This window comes from Xiphophorus maculatus, chromosome 5, assembly GCF_002775205.1.
Source record: "Xiphophorus maculatus strain JP 163 A chromosome 5, X_maculatus-5.0-male, whole genome shotgun sequence".
Taxonomy (NCBI): Eukaryota; Metazoa; Chordata; class Actinopteri; order Cyprinodontiformes; family Poeciliidae; genus Xiphophorus; species Xiphophorus maculatus.
The window spans coordinates 8,330,809-8,351,403 of NC_036447.1; the positions used below are offsets into that span (position 1 = coordinate 8,330,809).

Consider the following 20,595-nt stretch of genomic DNA (forward strand, 5'->3'; position numbering starts at 1 on the left):
TGTTCTATTATATATATATATATATATATATTTGTATATGTATGCAACATATTTACTCAATATAGCGAATTTTTGACAAAAATACCTTATTAGGTCAATAATTGTATCAAAGATGATAAATTTGTCACTAAAGGGTTAATGTAGGAAAGCTGGATTTCTGCAGAAGTTAAGAAACAAATCTATTGTTTCTACAAGAACAAAACAAAAACAGGAGAGTCAGAGTGAGTAATTCTGAGTTAGGCTCATGAATAGGCAACATGATGAGCTTTGATATAAATAAGATTTACTGTAAATAATCCTCTGAAACATCCCACTTCTCCCAGTAACCACATGGATGGATCAGCTGAAACAGACAATGGATGGACTGATGCAAAACTAAAAAACACATCATTTAATTTGATATAATTTAACAGCTCTTTAATTATTAATAATGTTTGGGTTTTATACAGCGCCTTCTAAAAATATTTGTCGCATTACAACCATTTTGTGGTCGACCAAAACAAGTTACTGATCACTGTGAAGTGGAAAGAGAACAAAACTTTGTTTTCAAAATCCAAAAACTTTGGCATTCGCTTGCAATCTGATAACCCCAAATAAAATCCGGTCTTCAGACGTCCCTGAATCAGGATGTAAATTTAACCTATGTGTAATTTAACCTCAGCATAAATGAAGACGTTCTGTTTCTGGCCTCGGGGGTTTAATGGAGAACGTTTGCCACAAGTAATTTAGAGGAAATTTGAAAGAAGTTGCTCTTGTCAGATAAGAAATGATGTGTTTAGGTTGATGTGCAGCGTTAGCATTCACATATTTCTGTTAGAATGGCCCAGTCAAAGTCCAGGTCTATTATTCAGTTGGAAATCTGTGGCATGACTTTGCTGTTTACAGTCTCTCCCCATTGCATGTGACAGAACGGGGTTTGTTTAGCAAAACAAAAAATAAGAGGAGTAAATGTCTGCCTCCTAATCCGGTAGAGACAAAACCTAAAAACTGAGATTAAAGCAAAAAGTAACCAAGATATTGAGATATTCTCTCAGGGGTGGGCAGCCTCGTGCCGAATACTGAACATGCATGCCACACTTTTAAGATTCTGAAAACGATTCCGTTGATGATGTGAGCATCTAAGTAGTGCAGCTTAAGATTCAGAGAACCAAAAAATTGAAATCAAGTGAGAGTAGAACTACTTATACATTTTTTTACCCAAGTAAAAGTAAAAAGTAGCCGTCCAAGAAATTACTGAAGAAAATGTAAAAAGGTATTTGGTGAAAAGTCTTTAAAAATTACATAATCAGACAAACCAAAAGATAAAGTCCATCTGACTTTTTATGTCAGACGGACATAATAAGAATTCATACAAATAAGAATTGATATTGATATCAATTCATGTTCATTTAAGTAACGAAAAATAACAAATTCAGGCAAAAGAAAATTTTGCCAAATCAGTTTTTTTTTTCAATAAAAAATTCATGAAACTTTAACAAAAATAGCAAGTCTGTGTCTGGTGAATTTTTGGTTAAAATATTTCTTGTTTTTTTATTCAGTGGGTAGAAAATCCATAAGTTTTACTCAAGTAAGAGTAGAGATGCTTCATAATACAATTACTCAAGTAAAAGTAAAAAGTACATTGTAGTAAAAGTACTCCTTTCTTCCAAAAATAGTTACTCAAGTGAATGTAACTGAGTAAATGTAACTAGTTACTCCCTGGCTCTGCTGACACCCTGTGCGTACAGTCAACAGACGGCCAGCGCTGTTACGTAATCCCGTTATCAGGAGGTTGGGGTCACCGTGTGCGGCGTGCGGACCGACGCTTCATGCCTACAGCTCAGACATGTCAGGCATCCAGGGCGTCTCTGCAGCCCTTCATCAGCAGAGGGAAACGGAGAGGAATGCAGCCGGGCGGCTTTCTGCACGGAGCAAACACACAGCCGGGCTCTCTGGGTGTGTTTACATGTCTGGAAAAACAGATACTTTTAATGTTGCTAAGATACTACATGTAATACTGTGGTTACTCTGAAATACAACGAAGGAAGTGGTCCGCGGAACCACATGTTGATTTATGGTGGTTTCTCTACAGGCTGCAGGTTTCATCTCATTTACACTAAACATTTGGAGATCATTTTATTTATTTTCTGAATTTTCTGAATTCTATTTTCTAAATTCGATTTTCCAAAATGCACCACAGGAAATCATTTCTCCCTGCAGCCACCAGACTTCACAATGCACAACTCTGAGTAAAGAAATCTAATTTTCTCTGGACTCATTTAGAGATTAAGATATCTCCATGTACATGCTTGTTAATTTATTTTTTATTTATTTACATTATAAATGAAATCCCAAAGAAATTGTATTTAAATTACAACACACTTAGCTCTCTCTCTCTCTCTCTCTCTATATATATATATATATATATACACATTCCTATCACCTGTGGTTATATTGTATTATTAATATTTAACACTTTGGATGAGTAGCTTGTCAACTAATAGGCAATTTCTCAGTAAAATACAGGACCTTATTTGTAGTCAATAATTCCTTAATATTGAAGAGAAAGCACTAGTTTCAGTGGCAGATTATTTCACTGTTAACTTGGGGAAATGTAGTTATGAGTGAAATAATCTGCTAGTGAAACTAGCACTTTTTAAAAACAATTTTAAGAAATTATTCACTTAAAACAAGCTCCCATGTCTTGCTGAAAAGGTACGTGTAAGTTAGTTTTGTGAAAGTCTGCCACTGGTTTTGTTTTATTTCTAGTGCACTAAAATATTTGCACTAGAAACTAGACCAAAATAAATAAATACTGTAAGATTTAGTGTTTCGTACTGTGAGCTTCAGTGAGTCACCTATAAATGTTAAAAACACAGGACAGTGGAGAACGTTCCCAGGCGTGGCTGGACAATCAAAATGATCCAAAAACACATTGATGATTCATCCAGGAGGAAACAACAGAATCAAAATGAACATCTAAAGAAATGAAGGCCTGACCCACTTCAGTTGGGGTCAGAGGTCATGATTCAAAACTAGGAAACAGGCCTCTTAGAGCTACATGTAAGAAAATTTATGAATCTTCTTTTTGCAAATGTTTTTTTTTTAACCCACACTAATTTTGGTCTAGTTTTTAGTACAAATATCTTAGTAAACTTGAAATAAGACAAAACTGACTTACTTTTACTTTTCAGTAAGAAATAGAAACTTATTTTTAAGTCAATAATTCCTTAATGTTGATGAAAAAGATATTTCTCCCACATTAAGAGGTAAAATTCCTTGTTCCTCTGGCAGATTATTACACTTATAACTTGCACTTTTTCATCAATATTAAGGAATTATTGACTTTAAAAAGTTCCTATATCTTGCTGAAAAGTTACTTGTAAGTTAGTTTTGTGATATTTTCAATAAAAACTAAACCAAAATACTTGGTACGATTTAGTGTTTTTGCAGTGTAAAAATAGAAATAGATTAATGGTTCTTTAAAAGTTACCATATATTTCCAGTAGTAGATATTTATTAAAAATGTTTCAGTCTTCTTACCAAAGGTCATAACGTAACAGTTTCGTCTCTAAATGAGTTTATTCAGTATTATTCTGAAATGAGGGAAAAAACGTCTCTTTGGTTTGTAAAGGTTGCAGATATTAACTTTGCTATAAATGTAATGCATTCAGATAAAGGTTCATTTTTTATTTTAATAATTCCTCACTGTGGTTGATAAAGTTGTAAAATGTATAAGAGAATAACTCAGCCTGACTCTGTTGACCTAAAAAGACCAGAAGAAGAAAATTAGCGCAGAAATCACAGAGATGGTAAAGAACGCAACGTCTCAAAACTCCCAGTCCTGATTGGAAAGGAGTTTTAAAAAAAAACAAAAAACAGAAACAAATGTCACTTCAAAATGGCTGACGGGCTCCCAGAGCGCAACTAGTGTCAAATGTCTAGATAAAATATGATAGATTTCTGTAAACAATAAGTTGTGCAACAGGAACTAAAACTATGTGAATGAAAAGTGTCATTTATATTCTCCTTAAAGACATTTCACACATTTCTGCTGTCAAACATGGCGGCTCTAAAGAGGAGAAAGGGCAGCTGGGTAAATACTCTGGATTTTGATGTGTGTCCTTGTTTCTGAGACGAGGTGAAAGGTAACAGTGTTGAGCAACATTTTTTTTAAGTGCAGGTACCAAATGTAAACCATAACACACACACACACACACACCCTGCTCAAGCATCCGCTCGTTCTCACACTCCCTGTATCCCAACAGAGGTTCATACCGAGACACACCTTCCTTCACAAATGAACTACTTATGAATTCAATCATCTAAACACCAAAGATACGACGCTGTGCAAAAGTCCTGAGTCTGAATTCTTTACAAGCTGCTTTGATGAGACTTTTTTTTTTGTTTTCCCAAACTTCCCTCAGGCTTGAAGTTTTGGACATTTTCTGCTTTTCTGTGTCGGTTCAATTCAGGCAATTCACCACACGCCGTCTCAGTGAACGTAACAAATCCAACCACACATTTAATCCAGTTGATCCTAGTTATCAAACAGTGGATGGAGTTCAGGTAATTATTTAAATTAGATTAAAACCCCCTACCTGTTTAGGATTGTATTTGAAATGTAATCAATTACACATTTAATGATGGAACTTGACTTAATGTCGTGTTTTGATTGTTGATTATATGTTGCTTTGTGTTTGATATGATGTAAAGCACTTTGAAATGCCTTGCTGCAGAAATGTGCTATACAAATAAAATTTGATTGATTGATTGAAAAAGATTTAATCTAGGGAAACTCAACAGACTGAATTCATTGCTTTGTCTCATTGCCTGCGTTTCCATAACAAATGTGCGCAGAACCTTTTACACTCTTTATCAAGGAATAATGACATAAAAAAAAAAGAGAATCATAAAATTGATTTTGGTGCCAATATATTTTATTTCTGAGCCTGGAGAAAAAATGAAGACATTCCCATCATTATTTTCAGATGTTTCCAACAATCACCAAGACTCTTTACTGCAAAACCACAAACTCTAACCAGGGATGTTGGTCCAGTTTCTAGTGCAAATATCTTATTACACCGGAAACAAAACAAAACTAACTTGGAAGTAACTTTTCAGCAAGATATAGGAGTTTGTTTTAAGTCAATAACTCCTTAATTTTGATTAAGGAGAAAAACCACTAAATAATTTCCCTTGTGACATGAGTGAATTTATCTGCCAATGGAACCAGCACTTTTTCTTCAATATTAAGGAATTATTTACTTAAAACAAGCTCCTATTTCTTGCTGAAAAGTTACTTGTCAGTTTGTTTTTCTTATTTCAAGTGTAATGCAATATTTGTACTAGGAACTAGACAGAAAACACTTAGCAAGATTTTGTGTTTTTGCACCGTTCCAAGCTACTGGAGGGGAGTCCATCTTACTTCTTCAACACAAACAATGAGAAGAAAAAAAGCATTTAAAAAAAGACCAGCAACACAGATTTATGAAGGTCATAAAAAAACTCATCTAAGTTTATCACAAGGAAATCAGGTCCAGAAAGGAGCAGAGGAAGTCAGGAGGTTCGATTTGGAGGAAAAACTGCTCTTTACTACAAAAACAATGGGTAGCAACAGATGTTTGTAACAATGCTGAACTTCCAGACATGCTATTCATGTAGTAAAAACATTTATACTATGAGGCGTGGTGGTGTGATGATGGAAAGGCTGCTAAAACCTTCCTGATGGCTTAATGTCTGCTGAAGGTAAAACTCCAGCAGGAGCGTCGAAGCCCTGAAAATATGATCAGGGTGATTCAGGCTGATCTGAAGTAAATTTATAACAATAACGAAACTTAGGAGTCTGCTGCATAAACCTAACCAGACCAGAAAGGTTTGAATTACAACAATCTGGGAAAATATCCAAACAAAATCAAAAAGCAGAGCTGAAATTTTCCTTTCAATAAATGGTAAAAATAGTTTTATCAATTAGCTCGCATTGTTCTCATATCACCAATATGAATGAACCGAAGTACGGAAATCAGAAGAGTTAAAAACTGAAAATACCCTTTCATATTTAATAACTCGATTCTGAACATATTCATTAAATATCTCCAATATAGGATTTATAGGCGATATCTATAAATCTCCTGGTTCTGAATCATATTTCTTCATCTAACGGGTCCAATTTATCCAAGAGTAAACAGATAATCAGAGTTAAATGAATTGGCCAGTTTCTGATCTAAAATAACTCTTTTATAAGTTCCAGGTGTGAACACCAGTACATACTGGCTCTTCCATTAAAGAAACGATGGAAATGAAGGTCATTTTGAGAGTCACCTGTTGGATTTATGAATATTCAGACACTAATGTCTGGAACTATCCGGTCTATAGAATCCAGATGAACATGGGGTCATATTGCTACTTGAAGCTCGTCTATAATCTCAGTTTGAAGGTCGGATTCACTCTGCAGACTCCACCAACTTGGGAAAAATAGGCACGTTTTTTGATCGACCTGGAGCCCCGGCGCCTTCGGCTCTTCAGCTTAGCTGCCAAAGCCAAATATGCCCTTGATGTAGCCGGTCAGGCCGCCCTTGCCCTTCTGCTCCACCTTGTCATCCAGCGGTGGGAAGGCCACGTGGTTGAGGGCGAGGTCGAAGAACAGAGGCTTGCACGGGATGGGCTGGAACTCCGGCGGGAACTGGACCAGGTTCGGATGCTTCCCGACCAGAGTCTTGTCCAGGTGGAAGTTGTCCAGGTGTTCACACAGAGGCTGAGGAAAACATTTATTTATTACTGCACATGAGAAGGAAGCTCTCAGACATCCGTCACTACACGCAGATTTTGAGTGGACTCGGATCTGAACATCCAGAGACGCATAAAGACGATTACAAATTCAGTCTTCCATCACCTGCTTTAACTGAACTTTGGTCTGTTTGACTTGAAAGTCCGGTTTCTTTTGGGAGGTGTGAATGTGCAATCAAACCGGTACAGATCAAAAATGTGAGCTGTGGTCCTTTTGGAGATCGCTCCAAAAGCAGGAAGAGAAGTGTAGCACAAGGCATTCTGGGTAAATACAACCAAAACAAACTCATGCCTGGTGCTAGCGGGAGAAATTACTCATGCTGAGCCGATTGAAGAGTATTTTTTAGCTCTTTCACCCAAGAAAAAACAGAAATCGTAACAACTGCTAAAATCTGACGCTACTCCATTTTTGTTTACATATTATAAAGAAGGAAGTCGACTTCTTCAGAGGTTTTTGTCTCGTTTCCCTCAGTGGTTCTTGGTGCAGCGCCACCACAGGTGAAAATGTACCAAATGTTCCCATTTTAGTCCCCAATCAAACCGAGTCTACAGGACTAAAATAACTTTGTTAGTTTATAAATAAATAAATGTCTTAGCACTAAAACACACTAAAGATCTGTCGCATCAACCTTCCACTCAGGTCTTCTGGTTCTAGTCTGCTCTGCAGCCTTTATGTTCATCTAATGTTAAAAAAAGAAAATCCAGAAAACTGCAGAACAGCTGGAACACTGAGTTCCTTTAAATCAAGGCTAAAAACCCAGCTGTTTAGAGCTGCTTTTGATTAATAATAACCTGAATATTGATTAATTCCAGTGTGAATTACAACTACTTTGCCACCGTTATGTTTTTTTCATGTAAAGTCTCTGAATCTCCTTGTTGCTGAAAGTTTACAGATAAACCTGACATATTTAATACTCACTGTAACAATACATGGTAACAAAAAGCTGTTGGTCTTATTGGAAACACATCCCAATTCTGAATCTTTATAGGATTTATTACTAACAATTCAAATTTACTGGAAAGCCAGAACAGAAATAAAAATTAGACATGAGTGATAGGTTTTTATCAGGCACTGTAAAACTGTAATGTAGCACTTTTTATTTAAATGAAAGTCTGCAGTAAAATCTAACCAGTCTTACCGTGTTATCTTTCACCTGCTGCTGAGAGCTCTCTTCAGGTGCTTCATCAGTGTCTGAAACATAATTACATTCCCTCAGGATTTGACATGAGAAACAGAGGAAGGAATCTGTTTAATCAACATAAAGCCATCTAGAAAAACGTGGTTTTCTAAAAGGAGTTCCCACCCAGAATGGCAGCAGCTTGCAGTGAGTATTTCTCAGCGCTGACCTCGGCGATGAGCTCCTGGACGTCAGGGAGATCCTGAAAATGTTCGGAAAGACGTTTTTACAGAGATCTCTAAAGAAAAAGAAAAAGATGCTGGTTATGAACAAACCTTGAGGCTGTTGTTGAGACTCTTGGACTTTGACTGGACCTCCTTGGCATATTTCAGGACTCTCTCATACAGGACCAGCGCCTCACTCCACTTCTTCACCAGAACGTAAGACTGAGCAATGAAGAAGCACCTGAAGAAAAAAAGAGAGACATGAGTTTACTGTGACTACAGGAGATGATAGGAGCTCATTTAATATTAAATATGACTTTTTTAAAAATTAAATTCGACTTTTTTTAAGCAATCAATGCTATTAACGCTGCAACTAAATTATTTTATTAATTATTCTGACTATTAATTGGGCAACAACTGGAAAAATCTGCACTTTAACCAGACAATCTTGAATCTTGACCTTTCATTCAAGATTAGAAATTCAATAAAAAATTAAGTACATAATTAGATTCCTTTATTTTTTAATAAATAATTTACTTTAGTGAACATTTGCTCATTTGTACCACAGGATGCATCTGCAGCAAAAAACACTTCCAACATCACAACTTGGCATCAATACAGTTTGGGATTAATCTGTTGATTATTTTTTGATAAACTGGTAGAAAAATGTGCTTAAAGAGAGTTTATTTTGCATTATTTAAACCAGATGAAGCTGAAACTGCCACTTAAAGAGTTTTGGGTAAAACAATTACAAAGTTTTCTTTTGTATTTTTTGACTTAATTGCTGCTCTGAGTGAGACACACTTTTTTTAATGGCCTTTTTGAGTCTTACACAAGTAACCAATTAATCAATAACTAAATCAGCTGATCATTTCAATAACTGATTCATCACAAACCATTGTTTCAGCTCTAAATGCTGTAAAACCTAAAAAAGTTTGTAACTAATTAGATTTTGCAGGATTTAAGTTAAAATCTACAAAGCTTTTCCTACAGAAGATTGATTTTAGAGATTATTCTAATAGAAATTTGAAGCAAAAACACTGTAAAAACTAACCTGTAGGCCTTGTAGACCAAAGTCTTGAGGGAAACTTCCTTCTGGAAAGTGTGGTCATCCTCCAGACCCTGCAGGGTGGAGAGCTCAGCCAGACTCTGCAGGCAGAGAGGGAGAGAGAGAGCAGATATCACTGAAGGCAAGCGAGGACGACCAACACATCATGACACTAAACAACCAATGTGAACAGTCTGTCATATTTAAGGTGGAAACGTAATATTTCTGGTTTTGGTACCGACCTGCAGGACGATGTCGTAGAGTCGGATGAGGTCTTGTGGACGGGGGCCCCTCTTGTTCTCGTCGGTGCCGGTTTCCTTCAGTTTAGCCTGCAGAGTGTGGGCCATGCTCTCGTTTCTCTTCACCAGTGTGCACAGCTTGATGTAGGTCAGATAACTGGGGAAGAAGAGCAGCAGGGATATCAGGTGAAAATAAGGAGGAAAAATTAAAACCTGGCACAATCCTCCCAGGTGTTCCCAGGCTGGGCTCAGACTACACCGACGCCGTATGACGGGTTCGTCACTTAACATATCGACACAAACACTTCAACAAGCAAACCGGCTGCTGTACAGTGGGGATCTGAGGATTGTGTGAATGTTAATTTACATCCAACAAATCCATGAGTGAAGTGAGCATTTTGACTGAAGCACAAGCCTCTGGTTTTTACCTGTGCAGAAACTGAAGGTTGGACACTTTCCCACTTTCATTATCGGAGCTCCTCTCTCGCTGTTTCTAGAAACAGAAGAAGTATCGCTTTTGATTTTCTTCCACATTTATTTTCAACAACACACTTCAAACCAACTTCAGGCCCAAAATACATCAGTGCAAACATTTATTAAAGCAGATTATCTCTGGGATTTCACTTACAAAACAACAACAAAAAAACTGGTATCTCTGCTGCACCAGGAGGATGCGATAAAGTTCAAAACATTAAAACATGAAACCTTCTTCAGCCACTTTCCTCTTAAATTACAGTCACACAGCACATCTCGATGCTCCCTTCAGATCATTTGCTGAAATTTTATTTTTTTCGTTTGATTATGGTCGTTCATACTACCAATTAAATGCGCTGTTTCCTGAATAATGGACGGCGTCGATTATAGATCGATTTTAAGATAGTTGAGCAACAGGAACTGAAAGTTTGGTCACCACATCAGAAGATGAAGGAAGCCACAGCTCAGCTGAAACCAGAGGTGGGGATTTATCGCATCATTTATCATTTTCACAATAAATTCTAGTTAAAGCTGTTTAAATCCTCCAAAACTGTCCATATGATCAGGATTGTTAGTTTTACTACTATTTCCCACTGTTTATTCAATAAGGATATCAATAAACATGAAAATAAGATTAAATCCAGTTACTTTGTGCATTTTAGAGATACAAATCACACTTCTCTATGTAACCGGTTTCCTAAAGAAACATTAACAAATGGTAACGTTTATGACTTGCAGTCAAACAGCTGCAGAAAAAAGTAAATAGTTTTTATCGCAATAGCACCACAAAATATTGTGATAAAACTTTAAGGCCATATTGAAAATGATCGGATACGTTTAATTTAGTGTCACATATTAAAGTAGCATGAGTCAGATTTTTTAACAAGGTGAAAAGATTGGAACTGGTTGCCATGAAGTCAAATTTTGGCAAATAAAGAAATTAAAATAAAAGTAGGATTTGGGTCACATTTGCCTGCAGTGTGAATGTAGCCGTAACATTTTTAATCGACATCTGAAGGAAAAAGTAGCAACAAATTTAGATGCAGATGAAAAAACACAGGAAAACCTCCTCCACTGTGTTTTAGGACATTATGTCTAAAGTATGCCTCTACCTACCTAATTATTTTTTAGTAACGTTTGAATATCCAAACCACTGTCTGAGTTTTTAACGATCTCCACTGTGTGTTGCTGGGCCTCAGTTTTTAGATTGGTAGGACCTCAGTGCGCCTCTTACCGCCTCGCTCTTCAGTTCCTCCCTCACGGCCTGGATGGTGTCTCTGCACTCGGCCAGCAGCGTCTCATACAGATGTTCTTTGGTCTCCTCGTTGACGGCCTGCGTAACAAAAAAACACCAGACCCGCAGAGTTTTTCTCCAGGACAACAGAGCAAACTTCTCCAAAATGACACCAATTCATCTACAGAAATGGTTGGTTTAATTATATTTATTCATATTAAAGGACAAGTTGTTTGTAGAGTTGTAACTATATGAAGATTGCAACAATAGTAAAGGGAGGAATGTGACAGTGATAAACTTCAGGTATGTTGCCAGGCGGGCTCATCGTACATTCCTGCACATCGCTCATGTGCAGCTCATCGCAGAGTAGTTTCAGGGTTCAGAACAACAGAACTCTTCTTCCCATCGACAGACAATCTGAGAAACGTTCAAATATAAGAGGAAATGTGTGCCGTATTATTCTCATGTTCAAAGGCAAACTTATTTAATTGGAATCCAGTTACTGCAGCTACTCATGACGTTATTGCAAACAAAAACGTATATTAAACGAGTAGCCATTTTGTACTTACAGTTTCTGTTAGAATTAAGAGTTTAAGTAGAAGCCTGGAAGTTACTGCGATAAAGGATAATATTGTTGTTTTTAGACTATTTCCAAGTACTATAATGGTAATGGAATAATAATGCAAGAACACATTTGCACATATCCATAAACTTTAAATTCTAATGAACATTTAACACTGGAACTGGACAACATTTTAAATATCCAAAACAAATAAAATGAATTAAACCAAAATTAGCCTTCAAAATAAATGAGCTAGTTGAAACCAAAGCAGCAGATTGAAAAGTTTATCCAGTTTTTGGTAGAAAGAGAGAAAAGAGAAAAACAACAAATTATGCAAATGGCAATTATTGAGCTTGTTTTAATGTGTCATACGATTAATTGATTTGCTGCAACAGGCCTAAACGCCAGAAGTATAAAGAAACTCCTGTAAGCCCATTTAACAGAAGCAGAAGTTTTTAAGTGCAACACCAACACAAGTTGGGAATGAACCAGTAAAGATCTTTAATAAAAAAAAAAATAAATAAACAAAGGAATTGATGATGATCTATTTCCCCCCCACAATCCTGGAAGAATATAGAAATTTTATAAAGTAGCTTTATAGCTACTTATAGGATTACAACATTTCACCAAATCCTGGTTGCTGTAAGGGTTTTGTTTTCGGTAAATAAAATTAATCTGAAGTTGCATTCATCTAATTTCAGAACAGTGTGAAAACCAGATATTTTAAAAAAATAAAAGGTTCCTGCTCCTCATTAAAATTCACTGAAACTCTTAGAAGGCTCAGAGTTTGGTCGACACATTTTTTATTTTTTTATTTTCATGGTTCTGAGGCCAAACAATCGAGAGGAAGCAACAGGTTAGAGGATTTCACTCGAACATTCCTGGATGAGTCAAAAGCTGCTTCAATCCACCCAGGATTGTGACGTTTCTTTGAGCTGCAGACTTTCACCAACACCCTGCCGAGGCCCAGCATGACCAGCTGAACCAGTTGGACGTCCTGTTCAGAGTCAGGGTTGGACACATAATCTGGTCGGAGATGGGAGAGGCTCTTCACTTCAGACTGATGCCTGAAGGCCTGACCTCATGTTCTCTGACCCTAAAGAGTTTATCAGCTGTTACCTACTGGGAAGCAACACCTCTGATATAACATTGTGATATAAAGTATAGATGCGTAACATTAAAAAACGTAGAATGGTGATGATTAGAAAGCAGCTTCGGCTCACGTTTTTAGCTCAACATGATAGGTTTTAATGCTACAAAGACTCTTTTTAAGACTGAAATCTGTTGGGAAAATAAATCTGATGCATCTCCGTCCAGACATCTGCTGCTGGGTGTGGCTTTGTGAAATGCACAGAATGCAGCTGCATGAGACGCGACATGCCAGATAGCTGAGTGGCGGCGGGTGTGACAGGTGAGCCGACAGGAAGGGCAGAAAGATGAGAGGAAGGAATGTTTGGCTGATCCGGCGGGTGATTCACAGCAGAGGACAGCGCCACGCACTGGTGGTTTCAGGAACTGCGTATATTAAGGCCAGTAGCGCTCCAAACATTTTCAACATGGAACAGAATCCAAAAGTTTAAAATACTCAGAGAGATCAAATTGTTTTTACAACATAGAGTTGCACCGATTGCAGTTTTCTGGCCAATCTTTAAATGGTGCCGATTTTAGTCGGCACCATTTGTCGACGACTTCTAGGTTCCAGAATCAAAAATGTCCAACGAAGGTCGTGGTAACAAGTGGTTTGAGTCTTGCATGGACTTCCAACTTCATCGTTTTAAAAAATGTATATGCTTTATTTCTTGTTAAAATGTAGACAAAATAATTACTAAAAATCTCTTACAACTTGGTTGAAAACATTCGCCAAACAAAAGACCTCCACCAAACAGCCGGTGTGTTCTGAATGGAAGAGTCTAAACGTTACCAAAGTCATCTAAACAATTTCAAATATAAACATTTATTACAGATTTTGGTTTTGAAACAACTTAATTCCATTTTAACTGCCCAAAGAAAAAATAAATTGATCGAGATTAAATAAATGGCAGCAACATCATTTTTTACTGTTTGAAATGTTGCTAAATGTATCAAGAAAGTCGCCGAGTTGGCAACAGTTTGGTTAACCGCAAATGTCCAGACGTGACCTGGTGGGCCGGTCCGTCGGTCGAACCTCCCCAACAGGACGGACAGCGGCTGATTTTTAAACTTTTGCTGAGGAAGATGAGATCAACTTCACATGCAAGTATCAGCTGATCACCGACGTCCCGAAACTAACAAAATCAGCGCCGATAAATTGGTGAACCCCAATGAAAAATAATTTTGTTGAGTTGTTTTTTTAAACTTTATATGCACAATATTAAATTAAGCATAGCATTATGGAGCTAAAATAATTCGCACATCAAATCCTGATCTGTGCATGTGTGAATTATGAGACTGTTTTAGCTCCATGTTTTATTAAACAAAAAGGCAAGTTTTTGTCTTAATAAGAGGTGGACAGTTTCTTTTTGTGCATTTACAAATTAAAGTCCTTTTGTTTTTACATGTTTGACCAAGCTTGTGAAGCCATTGGTGTATTTAAATGTGCTGTACTGGTGCAGAGTTGGCAAATAAATTTGTACTTCAGTACATTAATTTCTGTGTTTAAAAAAAAAAAAAAACAGGAGACACTTTGAGTGAATTCAGGTGTTTTTCTGTATCTGATCATATCGACTCTCACTAAACCTCAGATATCTGTATTGGTATCAGAAGTTAAAAAAGAAAATCGGTGCATCCCTTGTAGAAACGTCGAGACATAAAATGAGAGGGGGACTGAACTAAACTTTGTCATTAATGAGCCACTCATTTGGTCACCTGCTGGATGACCTTACATGCCCTCTGCACAGACGATGAGCATGGACGCACCTAAAGGTCGTCAGTTCTAACATCTTCTTCCCCTTGCTATACTAACAAAAACAATAAAACATACAAAAATTAAAAAAAAACTTTAAATGAATGCGTCTTTTCTACTCGCCAGAATTCGCTTTGAAGATTTTTATATTCTACGTAAAATGAGAAGAAGCAAAAGGAAAGAAAAATGTCTCAAAGTGAGCCCCCTGCTGGTTATTTTGTGTAATAACCAGCAGAGAACATTCTTTTAAATATTGCTTCAACTAAATTTAGTTGCAGATTTTAGCAGTTTTAGTACAAATTAGTGACGCACCGATATGAAAGTTTGGGCCGATATTGATATCAGATATTAATATTGCTGTTATGGCCGATAAACCACATTATACGCATTTCTCTATTGTTTTAACACCTTTGAAAAAAGACGGCAACAGCAAGATGGAAATAAATATCAGTTGTTAATATTGACAGTTTCATTTTTATTTAAGCCCATAAATAAAACTGGTGCCAGTACCAGCCGATACTGATATTGGTACCCCTCCCCAATACCGGCACTAAAATGATAACTAAATGATCATTTTAGGAATATTTACTTTGAGGCATTACAAAACCTACTTTTTATTTATTTGTTGTCTTCAACAAGCATCACGTTTTATTTTTATTCAAGTTTTTTAAATCTATAAAACCTAAACTGATGCTTTGTTGTTTTTCTCATATTCTGACGTTTAAAATGTTTCATCGTCTGCGACTGAGACACTGGATTTCCTTCTATAGCAGCAACTTTCTTCAGGACATTCAACCGGCAACATTAAGAACACCTGTTTGTTTTAAAGGGTGGTGTCTGTGTATTCAACGTTGAGGTCATCACGCTTTTAAGACGTGTTGCGTTTTCACGAGTGAGAAGGCTGACCTGAGCGATGGCGGCCTCGTTGTCCGCCAGACCCAGGAGGAATATCCGGGCTTTGTCGATCTTCACAGGAACGGACCGGCCTCGCCACTCCACCTCGCTCATCGTGGCCGCCTGCTTGGTTCTTGCTTGAGTGATCAGAGCCTGAGGGGAACAAAACACTCTGAATATAATACCATCTCTCTGATTAAAGGACTTTCTAAATGTATAATGACTGAGCTCAACTCCCAAGACCTGCAGCTGGAGCTTCATCTGTAACATTGTCAAGGCAACTCTGTTTGTATAGACTGTGCTTTTTTTTTAAAAAAACCAGCCAACTTTACAAATCCGTTTTCTTCAGGACATACACCTTATTGTTTTCCCCTACTGTTGTGATCAAGAATAAAATGTAGAGATAATTAAGCATTTGCTGTGGCCGCCCAAGACTTTGGAATAACTTACCTCTAACTATCATTTAAATCTCAGCTAAAATCTCATCATCTTCACTTATTTTCTTTGGCCAAAGCCTGATTATGTATGGAGACACTTAATTGATTAGCTTTAAATCTTAACTCTGTTTTATGTACTTTTTATTATTGTTTTATAGTTGTGGATGCAACTGGAGCATTTTGGTCAACAAATGTTTTTAAATGTGCTACATAAATAAGTTTGACATCAATATTGTTTTGATCCAACTAATCTGGGCCTATACAATAATATAATAAATCATTTCTAAGGGCTTTTGTAGCAGAAGAGCCAATACTTTGCGCGCTGCAGCTTCCTATCTGAGATTTGTGATCTGCTCTGTGAACTGTGTCCAGAAAGCTGTTGCTAAGCAAAGAGCAGCTGAAACAACACTTATTAAATGTTATGATGTCCAAAGCAAACCTGTTTCTGAAATAAGCAAGCAAACTTATCCGCAAGATTTGTCTTTCTGTGATTAACCGGAACTTCACTGAAATATAAATTAAAGGGAAATAATATCAAATGAGAGTAAACATGTTAGAATGAGCTGCTCTGAATGAAAACATCAGCAGCAGCAACAAAACTTGAGTTTGATTACGACTATTAAGTCAGACGCATTTTCAGAAATATAAAGAAAAACATATGATGTTATGAATTTAAAGAAAAAAGCTTTATGCTGCATCACCTCCAGTTTTTCAGCCATCATGCCCCCTCCTCCACCGGTCAGCCTCATCTGCATCAGGTCATTGATGGCATTCTGGTCACCTGCAGGTTCACAGTGAAAAGCTCTTAGGAAACTCTCTCTACCGCTGAATTACAAGCCCACCTGCACTTGAGGATCTGTAGATAGTTAGTCACCTATGTTGTAAGCACAATAGCGGATGTTGGGTGATATCTCATCCACACGCTGGCGATACAGAACAGCCAGCTCCTCGGTGAAGGCGCTTTCCAGTTTCTCATAAATGGTCCTGGTAAACAACAGAGTACATTACTTTTACTCTTCTTCATACATTTGACATAAATCCAAGTGGTAACTAAACATGAACCCCTTTTTTCAGACAATGTACTGAAAGTAAAATTGGATTAAAACTTGCTTGCACTTGTTGAAGGCCTCCATGGCAAGTTTCCACTCCTGCAGCTCAAAGTGAACCATCCCTGTCAGATACGCAGTGTAAGCCTGGAACAAATAGATCAGCAATGACTGGAAACTGTTTCATTCCTCTCCATTAACAAGTTTAGTAAAAAAGAAAGGTTCAATGGAACACAGGGAACTTTTAATTCAGAGAAAAGTACAAGACACTTTATATTTGGTAGCTCCAATCCTTTATTTTCAGCATTTATTCCACACCCTTTCATCATGAAAATGTTATGAAATGTTAGCAGGTTGTTGTCTTTAGCGTACCTGTGCTTCTAGTTTGGTCTTGGCGTCAACACGGTGGCTCTCGCAGAGCTTCTCCAGCTTCTCGCTGTGCTTGGCGGCTTTACGTAAACGAGCGAGCAGGTGGAACTTCTTCCTCGGCTCCGTGTTGGCCTCCTGCTTCAGCTGCATGGCGTAGCTCCACGCGCGCTCCGCCTCCATCAGAACGAGCAACAGATACCTGCAGGGACGAAGGGAAGCTTGATGGATGCTCTCATTTACCAATGGACATAAACTTTGCAAGAAAACAGCTAAAGTAGTTTGTTAAACTGTTGCAACTTCCAGGACCTTTTAATGTGACGCCATAGATGGTAGAGGATAAAATAAGGACTATTCAAAACAGCCAAATTTAAATTGTTGTCAGTGGTTACATTAATCAGGGAATTTATTCTTGCTCAATTATTATGAATAACTCACCTGTCCATGGCGTTAACTGGCTGTATGTTGCAGTTTTGAGATAATATAATGAAAACCTAACCACTATATGCTCTATATCTACTCTATATCAGTCTTTTTTAAAAGAACTCTTGTACTCTAAAAAAAGAATGTGAAAAAATAAAAATAATTACACACGAAAACAAATTTAAAGTCCAGAAATAAACTGTTACTTGAAAATAATAATTTGTTTCATGGCAGAATTGTTCCAATTGCCATTTTTTAAATTTCAATAAGTTTTCAACAATAACAGTAATAAGTTTAACCTATTATCGGTGTCATTTTTTTAAATTGGGTTTGATGCAAATCAAAGGTCAGAAATTCTGTATAATTTTCAACTTTTGCTACAACCGTAGTAAAAATTGCAAACGTGTCTATTTAATCAAAGAAGATGTATTTTTGCTAGATTTTATAATAACTTGATAAAACACATGATGCATTGTTGTTCTGTAGAACAATTTAAAGGGGCGGTAGTATTATTCTCCAGGCACATTGTGCTATAAAATGGCACGATTAGGAAACTGTTACTTTTAGCTGTTATTAAAAAAGATTTATATGTCAAACATAAATTAAATGAAATTGCTTTGTAACTGGCCTCGCTCTCTTTAATTGCTTTGTGGAAATAGACGCATTGTGAAAAAAGCATTAAGACACACCTGACTGGTTGCAACAGGAGATTTAATGATTTCTCAAACATAAATGAAAGAATCAAGGCAATACACCGGGTACGTTTTTGATGAGGGAACAACATTATGATATCATATACATCTAAAATAAAGTCAATTTTACAAATACCCCCCTAAAGAACTGACTATATTGTTATTTTCTTAAAAAATGACATTTAATGACCAAACGCTGCGACTAAATTAACTGGTGTTGCACCAGAGTCCAAGTTCACATCAGCCGTTACCAACCTGCTGTCAGAAAGGATTTCCACTGTGATTTTCTTTCCAACAAACTTGTGTCTGTTTCCCATCTTGAAGCCAAGAGTCTTTCGGAGGCGGCGCAGCCTACGAGAGCAGTAGCCCCTGAGAAGAATAAAAAAAGGTATTTACACTGAAATAAAGTAAGATAAATATGTATTCACTTTAAAACAACTCAATTTAGAGACAATACAGCAGATATATTCCATTTTCACATGTTGAATTCTCTTCAGTTAGCTCAATGTTTATATTGTACAGATTTCTATTACAAAAACAAAACGTTTACTACAGTAGTCTATTAGAAGTGCTTCAAAGTGCAGTTATACTACACAATACGTTTTATTTCAGTAATAACTAGTTAAAGTAATGCTAATCTTACTTAAGTTACATTAAGTTACTTCACTGAATGAGGATTAGTCATATTTTAGCCAAAAATGTGCCAGACACAGACTGTATACTTTAAAGTAGGACTCCTTTGTACACTACATTTTTTTTCTTTATCCGCAGTGCCTTTTGGAGATCAAATTAATACAGTAAACAGCATGTTGTCACTGGAACTATTTTACACTATTCTATTATTACATGTGTTCATTCCTTACTGTAGTACTGGGCTTAACAGCTTCATGCTGAGAAACTTCAGTCTGAATTTGATATTTTGTCTCTTTTACCTTGTAATTGTTCTTTAAAATATCAGACTTTGTACATAACCTTATATTTTGAGATTAAGATTTTAGTTTTTTACAAATTGAAATAAAATGTTATGTTCACAGTTACTCAAAGTAGCCTTTTTTAACCAAATACTCTTACCAGAGTACAATTTTTAGCTTCTCTACCACCTCTGATTGCATTAAACCAACATATTTTACATCTGTATATTAATAGAAAACAACTATTCATACCTCTAAGTTTATAAATGCAGTTTGAATAAAAACTGAGCTAAATGATGACCCTGAAGGCCAGTTTTTACACCGGCATGTAATCTGGCTGCTCACCTGTATCTTTGGTAGTCTCCGTGCCTGAGGCCATGCTGCTGCTGGGACTCCTTGATGATTTGGAGAACTGCGATCCAGTGTTAAGAGACAAACTTTACACATGTATATAAATATAGCAATAGACAAATGTGACACTATCAAGTCTGAATGTGTGTGCAGCGTTGGCACCAGATGAATGAACCAACAGTGAGCCTAGAAAGCGCAGAGCTAATGAAACTTAAAAGATGGTACGTTTGTTTCTTCCATATTTCAGCGTTACTTTTCTATGACAAGCTGTTTTTTTGCAGGTAGACAAAATATCTGCTGCTTAAATAAATTATTCAAAGTTCTGCGATGTTAAAAACAAAACGTTTTCGTGTCCACCATGGGTAGTCAAATGACACGTAGCCTAACCAAGCTAACCCTTTCAATTGCGTTACCAAGCAGCTAACGTTAGCTTAGCTTTGATGAACTAGAAACAGCTTCACTCGTTAAAAAAATAACCCCCCCGATGAGAAACGCCACAATGTGAAGGATACTTTCCAAACCCAGTCCTCCTTGTATATTCTCTTTATTTTCTTCCGTAGGAGAGAGTTTAGCTTCGACCTGCCTGTCCGCGGTCATCTCTGCAAGCTAACAGCTAATCTGAATCACACACCAACAGCAGACCCACTAAGAGGCACGAGAAATGTGTTAATCTCGCGAGATTTGGAGAATAGCCTACTTTTAAAGAGCTATAAAAGCAAAAAGAAATTGTACTTTACTGACTAGCGCGACTTCAACATATTCAGATACAATCACTTGAGTAACTTTATAGTAAAAAAAAATATTTTTCCTTTACTATACTTTTTAATTTTACTTGAGTGTTATTATCTGAAGTTCTGATACTCTTAACTGAATAAAATTTCTGGATTATCTACAAGCTGCGAGTAACTGAATAAAAAGCAGCCTCGTTTC

The 20,595-nt window shown here is 36.8% G+C and overlaps 1 protein-coding gene across 1 annotated transcript; it reads right to left on the bottom strand.

Annotated features, from left to right (window-relative positions):
• Positions 1–4,903: 4,903 nt before the first annotated feature.
• On the bottom strand, positions 4,904–20,309 carry srp68 (signal recognition particle 68). Its single transcript, XM_005797485.3, has 16 exons — positions 20,178–20,309; positions 19,660–19,726; positions 18,659–18,772; positions 17,295–17,490; positions 16,987–17,069; positions 16,751–16,860; positions 16,578–16,657; positions 15,452–15,592; positions 11,103–11,201; positions 9,823–9,887; positions 9,398–9,551; positions 9,162–9,256; positions 8,219–8,348; positions 8,070–8,145; positions 7,905–7,957; positions 4,904–6,733 (listed from the first exon to the last, which is right to left on the bottom strand). Exons 1-16 carry the CDS (start codon positions 20,260–20,262, stop codon positions 6,506–6,508), a joined length of 1,776 nt encoding a protein of 591 aa, XP_005797542.1. The 5' UTR covers positions 20,263–20,309; the 3' UTR covers positions 4,904–6,505.
• Positions 20,310–20,595: the final 286 nt, after the last annotated feature.

Coding starts and splice junctions, on each gene's coding strand:
- srp68 (XM_005797485.3), bottom strand. CDS start 20,262: ATGACCGCGGACAGGCAGGTCGAAGCTAAACTCTCTCCTACGGAAGAA. Junction 15,593..16,577: donor TGATGGCTGAAAAACTGGAG/GTGATGCAGCAT, acceptor TGTTCCCCTCAG/GCTCTGATCACTCAAGCAAG. Junction 11,202..15,451: donor ACGAGGCCGCCATCGCTCAG/GTCAGCCTTCTC, acceptor TTTGTTACGCAG/GCCGTCAACGAGGAGACCAA.